A 9,676-nucleotide genomic window follows, 5' to 3' on the forward strand; every position below is an offset into this window, starting at 1 on the left:
GAGAAGAACTTGAGCAATTATTTCCACTTGCACACCCTTCCACACCTTTTTTAAATGCAGTTTTTATATTTTCAAGAAAAAAAAAAGTTTTTTTTCTTAGTTTCTTGTAGAAATTATACATTTTCTATAGCAGATATTGTGTTATTCTGTTTCTTCTTTTTTTTTTTTCTCAGACAGTTACTTACACTTCATCGTCACAGTTGAGAGGCTTTTCCAGTCTGTACCCTTGAGGCAGTTTTTCATATAGTTCTGCACATGTCATACCACAGTATGGCGTTCCACCTAAAGCAAAGTTTAACCATTGTCATGAACAGAAGAGGTTTTTACTAAAAGAAATTTTAATTTCATAGCAGAAATGCAAAAGTATGACTGACTTAAGTAAATTAGCCCAATGTTAGGGAATATCTTGTTGTTAATGCTTCCCTACTCCTCAATGCATTGTATTAAAGAGAAAAATAAAACTTAAGCATCAGCTTTTATCATCTGTGAGGCTGACGTAACTTACTTGGCCACTCTGAGGGCCTGCATCTGATTGTATTTGAACTGGTTTTGCAATGCTCTTGATGTCAATAGGCAAGGTATTCCTTCATTAGCAGGATATGAATAATATCCAGAATTAACTCCTGGAGCTATTACTGTCAAGCTGGTTTTGCCCCTTTCTGCAGATATTTGGTTGTTTGCAGATATTTGATTTTCAGGTCTAAACACACTTCAGTGTGTTAGTTCTCATCCATATTTAGTTCAAACCCATTTAGTAAGACAAGCTGGGAAAAAAATCAGAAAGCAAGACCATGACTACTGCAGCACACAGTGTGCACCTCAGTCAGTAAGCATCTCTTGGCCAGCAGACCATGGGGCACATGTCCAGGGCAAATCATGAAGCAGGTGTAACACAATGATTTTGAATGGTTTGAGGCTATATCACAATAATGATGCAAGAGGTGTGCACAGAAATGAACTCTAAATTTTATTTGAAGATTTATATTCAGAAATTTTCTTCAAGAATATTTGGAACAGGATGTAATTACCCCTGCACTCCACAAAGTCATGATTTGAAACTCAGGAAAGCTGAGGAAAAGCCACCCATCAAACTGAAAACATGTTGGATTTGGGCTATATACCATGATATGCTGGAGTTTATATTTAGGTATGGCCTGGGTTTTATAGTGCAATGAAAACAGGGTCATTATGGGTTTTTTCTCATTTAAAATGTACCTGAATAGAAAATCTGACAATTGCATCACCAAGCATACTGAAGCTAAATAAAATTCAGCAGAAGGAAACAGGAAAAAAATGAAATATGTTGCGAAGCAATATGGTTTTTAAAGACTGAGTAAATAGAGCTGCCTTGCCTCAGATTGTTTATTTGTGCAGTACAAAATTCAAATACTTACCTAAACTAACAATTTCCCATAACAGGACACCATATGACCATCTGCAATAGAAGGATATTATGAAGTGCAAATGAACACAACAAGATCTAATATTTTTAAATGGTACATAGTTTTGCTAGTATTCAGAGAACACAGATAAGTGTGATACATTCTTCTATATTTTTTTAGTAAGTTTTCCATAATGATAGGGATTGTAGACTAAGAAAGCAGGAGAATTAGCAAAATTAATCCACTCTGAGTCAACCAGAGGCCTTTATTAGATTGTGAGCTCTCAGGAAATACTGTTATTACAGAATTGCTTTGCCAAATTTCACTGTCAATTTCCTGGCTAAAACACCAAGTTCCTCTGGATTTCCCAAAGATTCAACAGCTTTCTGATTTCAAATGAGAAATATAGCTAAAGCAGTAGCCCATATCCAAGCAACTTGTGAACACAGAACTTGATCAGACACTGATTAATAGATAAAAGTTACTTTTTTTGGTTTGGGTTTTATTTTTGCTTCCATTATGCACTCACACTGACATGACTACTGAGTTTTTTGAGTTAGGAGTAGATGTCTCATGCTGACTGTCAAACTTTCTTTGATACTGAAAAATGTTTCTTTCTTTCAAAAATGCCACTTGAACACATACTTACACATCACTGTTTGTGGTATAAACACTGTAATTCAAAGATTCAATTGCCATCCATCTCACTGGAAGCCGGCCCTGGAAATCATTTCAGGAAAATTCATTTGTTTGTGGTTGGAATAGCAATATTGCAATTTGTATACCAACAATTGTTCTGTGTTACCCTACTGAAAACTGACTTTATGCAAGTAAGCTTTATCAAGCAAATAAACTTATTCAAGTTGTGTATTTTTACAGAAGAAATTCTTTACTGTGAGGGTGGTGAGGCACTGGAACACGTTGCCCAGAGAAGTTGTGGATGCCCTGTCCCTGGGAATGCTCAAGGCCAGTTTGGATGGGGCTCTGAACAACCAGATCTAGTGGAAGCTGTATGTGCCCATGGCAGGTGGGTTGGAACTAGATGACCTTTAAGGTCCCTTCTAATCCAAGCCATTTGATGACTCTATGATTCTATGATTTGCTTCCCAAAGGGACAATTCACATAAAGATAATAAAAAATTTACCCAACCAGCATCAAGATGAAATGCAAATAATTCCTAACTGATATCTTATGATGCCTCTGACCAACCCTGTTGTCTTGTCCACCCAGCAGTATTCCTGGTCTATAACTATGTAATGCTTATTACATATCCTCCTCTTTCAGATCTTCAAAAGCATTATCTCTGGATAGCTGTTTGTTCAGCTCACAGATCCTGACATACCTCTGGCTACTATCTTGCTAACTTTGGCCTTGTTCAATAGAATTAGACCAATTTACCTCATCTGGACAAATTCTGGTATGAAAATATTATTTTAATGGCTGTATAGATCCACCTACATCTTCATTTGCCAAATGTATATTATATTTTTAATAGTACATTTTTACAGAATCTCATAGTAAATTTCATGTAAAAATCCCAATAGTAAATTTTAGCTAAATTTTTTAAAAATAATTATCTTACTGCTGTTGTAATTCATATAGTTTTCAGTTACACTGTACGTTATCAACATGACATAGAATTTACTTCCAAGTAACAGATGTATATTAATAAACATGATATAAATATTTTACATGTTAATAAACAACATTTAAATAAGCAGTTCTGTAACACCCGTAAGTTTGCATTTTTGTTCATATGAATGCACAAAATAAGAAATAAGAAAGCAAAAAATGAAGAAAATAGACTATATGGGTTTGTTTTGATCCTTACCATGGTCTTCTTAACATAAACTTCTTGACCTCTCGATAAGCCAAAGTCAGCTATTTTTGCAACATAATTTTCTCCAACCAAGATGTTTCTTGCTGCCAAATCTCGATGAATAAACTAAAATAAATTTTTAGAAAATACAGAAATCACCACAGTGTGTCTGTGACCTTTTCATGTATTACTTTAGTGTTATATTTAAAATTGCAAACATTCCAAGTAAGAACATAAAAAAGCAATTGGCTTGGTATATCACTACCAAGAACATTTTAAACTTTGTCTGAAGATGAAAGCAGTTAACTACCATGTTGTTTGTAAGGTTTAATTCCTCTTCCATGATGCACCATGACATAGGAGTTGATAGGGTTAAGTGAACACAACAAAATAAATCTCATTCAGTGGGTGCTATAGAAGCTAAAATTGAACCCTTATTTTGATTTCATTAAAAGGCATAGTCCCTGAAAAATTATTTGCTATGCTTTCAGTGGGTAGAGAATTGATGACTGACCTGTTTCTGGCTCAAGTAGTCCATGCCCCTGGCAACGTCTGCTGCAAAATGCAGAAGCTGTTGAGATGAAAGTGTAGACGCAGTACTGTTGGCAATAGCAAATGCTGGGTCTGTCTCTAGTACTCGGCTTTTCCGAAGGAAGTCCAGTAAATTTCCATGAGGTGCGTATTCAATAGCAAGATAAAGATATCCTAATGAAACATCAGATAGTGAGTATATAATGAAGTAAAAGATGGTCAGTAATAGTCTGTGGAAACTTACACTGCTTTGAGTGAAAATAAAATAAACATAAATCAGACTGTAGGAGAAATATCAGACCGGCTAATTTCTAGAAGTAGAGAAGAATTTAGAGCTGTTGATGAACATGATTTATGAAGGATTAATATGGGCTTGTAGATCTAAACACAAGTTTGCTTGGCATTTTAACAAATGTTGCAGATAGATCTGTTTATGAGCTAGTGTTCCTATGGACTATATGGGCTGTACTGTGGGGTGTTTTTTTTAAACTGATTTCTAAAGTAAATGTGTTCAAGAGTATCTTACCCCTATGTTCACATGCTCCCAGAAGATTTATGATGTTGGGATGATGACCAAGTTTACAAAGAACTTCAAGTTCTCCAGCAAAATCTCTGTGATCATCTTTTGAAGCATACTCTGAAAATCAAATAAGCAAGCATTTATGTTTTCCTTTGAACTGAATTTATAACCATAATGTTTTTAATTATGATGACCCTGAGCTGCATGGGCCACTACTGCTTCAGCCCCAATAGAAAGAGAAAAACTCTAAGATACATTAGTATTTATTGAAAAAAGTAAGATTTTTCAATCAAAGGAAAAAAATGTGAGAACTCAATGTATGTAGCAGCCATCTGCAGAGAAAAAGTCTTAATATACCATGTCACTTCTCTTATTATTAGAGAATGTAAAATGTTGTAGCAGACCATATGAAAACTAGTGCCTAAAGATCTTTCCACATGTGTGCTGTTGATAATTTCTCCCTGCATGAAGACCTTGGCTTTTATTAAATTAATCATCATACTTGAGAGTGTGTCCTAATTTGCGTAGGTAATGACAAGTGAATTGTAATAAAACGTGCATTCTTTCAGTATTGAATGTATTGTAGTTCTCTCTGAAGCATGGCTGTCAGGCCCAGTGGATAAAAACAAAATGAATGATCTTCAAAGTGTGTGTATATATAGACGCATAGATATGGTTGTCCCTGAATGGCTTGGGTAAAGCAAGATGAGCAAATGCTGTGCCTCAAGACTAGCTCTGTGCTGCTCTCTATTAAATGCATCCTACCACTTTGCAGATGAACTCATGTGAAGGTCATACTGACTTATGAATTATAAAATACACAGTAGTTAATGGTATTAACCATTGAGGACAAGTAGAAACCAACCTGACCATGCAGAAATACAGTCTTTGACAAATCTTGGCCTAGTGACAGTTGATACACTTTAACTAGCAACACTGAATATTTCTTTTAGCTTCAGATGAGGGCTAGTAAGCATTTCTTATGACAGAGAAACACTTGGAATAAACAACCAAGGAAGTTCTTTGGTCTCAGAGTCTCTGGTCTTACTACCTTTCATCCTTTTTATTGCAGCATCCATGCGTAAGCCATCTTTCTTAATGCGTGCTTTCAGGACTTGCCCAAAGTTACCTTCCCCAATCACATCTTGAAATTTTATGTCATTCCACTCAAGAACTGGGTAAATAGTGGGATCTGGGCTGTTTTTGGCTTTCCTGCTCAGGGTGAGAGTACCCGAGTTAAACTGTACAGCTGGCTCTTCCCTCTGCAACAGAGTTAAGCAAATGACATTAAAGGTGATTTCTACTTCACTAAGCAATGCTCTCATTACACTTCCCAAATACTTGTGTGCTCACTCATGTACATACACACGCAGAGCCCAATCCGTCTCTTGCTTATGCAAGTTATCCTACTTTAGATGTTATTGGCATCAAGCGCTTTTGCCCAGATCCACAAAACTAATCAGGCTCCTAATTTATGCTTAAGTACCTTTGTAGATATGGGCCTCATGACAGTTTTAAAGTCATCTTAAAGATGAAGAACATGGGCAAAAAAATGTGAAAAAACTCAACTAAAAACCAGTTTTCAGTCTCAGGTTTGAGTTTTATCTCATATTAGGCTTAACTAAATCCTGTGTTGGTCAGGCTTAGTAGGAAGGGTGAGGCAAGAAGAAACAAGGAAATAAAAACAGGGGAATTGATCTTCCACCATACTTAAGGAGATACCTCCTCTTCAGTTACACATTCCCATGAAATACTTCTGTGGGAAATGTCTCAGAACAAGGAGCAGAAGCTGTCGGGTGTGTTCTGGGGACTAATCATCTCTACGGATGAGCCCTGGCCGCCTTGTTTATGAAACAACCTATTCCTATTCAGATACTTGTGAAAGAGCTCTTTGGCCCAGCTTCATTCTGCTTCACAGGTTTTGCTCTGAAGTGAGAGAAAAACGCTAGAAAGCAGAGTAATAAAGAGACTGCAGTGGGATACAAATATGTACATACACATATAGAGAGAGAGATCTTCATGTGATATTACAACTCTCAGCAATTTCCTCACAACCAGAACTATGATGTTTCCATTGACTGAACCCTGTTGTACAGTCTCCCGGTTGAAAAGCCATGAAGGAGCAGTCACTGATGCTCAAAGCAACATTAAATATGTTAGTTTTCAAAATTAAGCACAACTTCATAGAGGGAGAACAGGCTCCTCCATTCTGTCTGGCTTAGTGCTTGTTATACAGAAGTGTGACAAGGCAGAAAGGAGAGTGATTGCTTTAGCTCCAGGGTCACTAACAGAGAAGCTTTATGACTACAGTACCAACTGCATACATGAAAAGAAAACAGTATTTGGGAAGGCCAGGGAAAAGAAACTGGGAAAAAAAAGCATGGAAAATGAACTAAATAACAAAGATGACACAGAAAAGCTGGAAACCCACCACTACATTTTGGAAAGCTTGAGCCATTCGACGCTGAAAGTTGGCTTTCTTCAACTGCAGCATGATGAGAAAGGCCAGGAGAATAGTTACACAGGTCATCCCTGCGGAGCCAAGGATAGCAATAAGCAGCATTTTGCCTCCTTTTGATTCATATGGAGCTGTTGAGGAAACACACAAAGACTGCATCATTATTTCCAGCTTATTCTGGATTTAGCTATGCATTAACAATATACAGCTAAATACACCTGTCTTGTAAACTGTTTAAAGACATAGGGATACTTCCCTTTGTTTTCCAAAAATGTCACAGACATTGGATACTCTTGGACTTGATGATCTCAGAGGTCTTTCCCAACCTCATTGATTCTGTGAATTTCAGATGTACGAGTACCTGCAGGTTCTGCTGAATTCAGTCAGAGCAGAGCTAAAGTCACATTCAATGATCTAATAGTCCCGTTATATGCAGCTCCTTTAATTTATGAGCTGTTGGGACCTTTCGAGTGGATACACAGAAATGGTGCATGTTGTCACTTCACCAATGCCACACAGTGAATTAAGAATTAAATTTCAGTGATGCTGTGTTGTGTGTCAAAATTAAGAGAGAAAACTAAGGTTAAAAATATTATGACTCTGCCTTAGCTAACTTGTTTATACCAACAGCCCTGATTTGTGCAAGTCCAGCATGCTGGATTAACCAACCTCTAGTTTCTGGAAGAGTCTTCAGTTCAAACGATGTGTTAGGGTTGCTCAGACCAATGTTGTTCTGAGCATTAATCTGAACCTGGTACACCGTGTTTGGCTCAAGGCCCTTGAGGTGATACTGAGTAATGCTGGTGTTCTTTATGATAATATCAATGTGGTTGTACTCAGCCATGCCATAGATTTTGTAGCTGATGATGATGGAGGAGATGGAATGACCCTCAGCAGCTGTCCAAGAGATGACTGAGGATGTGTCTGTGGTATTAGAAAACCTGATGTTGTATGGTGCAGGAGGGATTCCTGAAAACAAACACAAACACACAGAGCATTGGAGTGTACAACCACCTCTTTCTCCTTCCTACAAAGAGCAAAACACTTTCCTCGGTGCTTTTGCTGTGCTAAACAGAAGCAGAATATTTTGAGGAGCTATGGTAACTGAATTCAACAGTTTTATGAATTCGATGTGGTGTCACCTCTGTTGCAGTACTCCAGACGTCCAGCAGAGGTCAGAATGGCATTCAACATTCTGTCTTTAGATGAAGAAATGTGTTCACTGAGCTGTATGCAAGTACATCATAATTGCTTTCAGATTAATGCAGAAAGGGTTAATTTCCTTCTATACTGAATCATCATTCCCTTGTGATTCCCATATTCCATACTCTCACTGCTGTAAGGCAGTCAGGATACAGGCCATTAAAAAGAAGGGAAATCAATACTAACATTTCCAAATACCCACAGTAGGGGCGAGTGCTACACTTGTGGACACAGCCATGACTATTAAGTAAGTGCCTTCCCCTGGAAAACAGTACCCTTATGTTTTTCTTAGTGCAGTTCAGCATCAGAGCTCGGGAAACTGCAGTGTCCCATGAAAGCCATACTTCTGTTAATACATGTAGGATCTCAGTGAGGGCTTCCTCCCTTTAAGGAGGAAGAAGCCCACCTCTCCAGTGTGTGGTATGTGGCAGCAGTGGCACCCATCAGCCATTCAGATCTGTTCAGCTGGCATTTCATTCAGATAAGGCATTTGTTCTGATGTTATGAAAGCACACCATACATGCCTCACACTCAAGGAATTCAAGGGCAGTCTTTAGCTTAGTGTGCTTAACTACTTTTTGCTCACAGCATTGCATATTCTCTTCTTCAAGTGCTGTCTGTTTCCATATTGTCATAGCTGAATTGAGTAATGATAGAACTTGGAGCAATGAACTTGGATGGCTCATCATTATGAGAAGGAAAAAAAATGCTATGTATGTCAGAAGCAAGAATTGCACTGCAATGAAGATACGGATTCTCAACCTTTTTTCTCCATTAAAAATAAAAATCATTATTAGTTCCTGTCCATTTCCAACAAAAGAATTTCTTTGGACACTGAGCTTTCAAAATAATAGTAATAACAACCACAAGTCATCATCAGGAACTGAATGTTACCAAAACGAAGGACTACACTTAATGTAGTCATCAAGTGACAATTAGTCTGATCACTGGGGGAAAGACAAGATATTAAACAGAAAAATGTGAATCAACACTTACTGTCACTGAAAGTCCATGCATACAGATAGTTGCTCCATTCTCCTTGGGACCTGGTGTTCACTCGTACCCTGCACATGTACTGCTGTCTAGGTTCAAGATCTTTAATGATCAAGGTGGACATATTTCCTGGCACTTGAGTAATAACACTGCTCTCATCACCGTTGTCATTCACGCTCTTTCTTTCCACTTCAACACGAATGTCATCCTCTGTCCTCAGTGTTAAAGGATGCCATGACAAATTCAGTGATGTCATACTTTTTGGAAAGAGAGTGAGACCTTCTGGTGGCGGAAGACCTAGGAAAAACCACAGTGAAACAGGGAACAACATTTCATATCTGGTTATGTAAGCTAAAATAGGGGTACCAGTAATTCCCAACCACTTGCTCTAGCTTGGGGAGACACAAGGTAATTCTCTCAGCCACCCCACACAATTTGGCAGAAGTGATATCTAAGAGGTGTAACTTCTTAGTTACATCAAAGAGGTGTTGATAGCCCCACAGTATCTTATCAACAACTGTTGTGCTAACAAAGGGGTCTCTTCAAAGGGTCTCTTCGATGAGCTGGTGCACTTTTTAGATGTGAGAAGCCAACTGTGTTGATGTCTTGTTAGATAGCTCCTGGTGCCATCCTCATTTATTTTGTGTGTCTGTATTCAGTTTGGGATCTATCCTCAGTGGACTACAAACTTTTCTGCTCATTCAAACATTTTCTTAAAGTAAATCGATCTAATTCTGAGAGGAAAGATGTTGGGAAAGGTGAAGGTTCC

The 9,676-nt window shown here is 37.9% G+C and overlaps 1 protein-coding gene across 1 annotated transcript in view; it reads right to left on the bottom strand.

The window, feature by feature from the left end:
• The window catches only part of TEK (TEK tyrosine kinase, endothelial), a gene marked incomplete at its 5' end in the record, with an annotated part of 9,792 nt that extends 588 nt beyond the window's left edge, over window positions 1-9,204 (bottom strand). Inside the window, 10 exons of the mRNA XM_009076394.1 lie at window positions 186-282; window positions 1,395-1,435; window positions 2,032-2,102; window positions 3,215-3,328; window positions 3,717-3,907; window positions 4,260-4,370; window positions 5,305-5,515; window positions 6,685-6,842; window positions 7,381-7,680; window positions 8,911-9,204. Coding sequence (XP_009074642.1) covers window positions 186-282; window positions 1,395-1,435; window positions 2,032-2,102; window positions 3,215-3,328; window positions 3,717-3,907; window positions 4,260-4,370; window positions 5,305-5,515; window positions 6,685-6,842; window positions 7,381-7,680; window positions 8,911-9,204 — 1,588 coding nt within the window. The remainder of the gene's footprint in view (window positions 1-185; window positions 283-1,394; window positions 1,436-2,031; window positions 2,103-3,214; window positions 3,329-3,716; window positions 3,908-4,259; window positions 4,371-5,304; window positions 5,516-6,684; window positions 6,843-7,380; window positions 7,681-8,910) is intronic.
• Window positions 9,205-9,676: the final 472 nt, after the last annotated feature.

This window comes from Acanthisitta chloris, unplaced genomic scaffold (assembly GCF_000695815.1).
Source record: "Acanthisitta chloris isolate BGI_N310 unplaced genomic scaffold, ASM69581v1 scaffold38846, whole genome shotgun sequence".
Lineage (NCBI taxonomy): Eukaryota > Metazoa > Chordata > Aves > Passeriformes > Acanthisittidae > Acanthisitta > Acanthisitta chloris.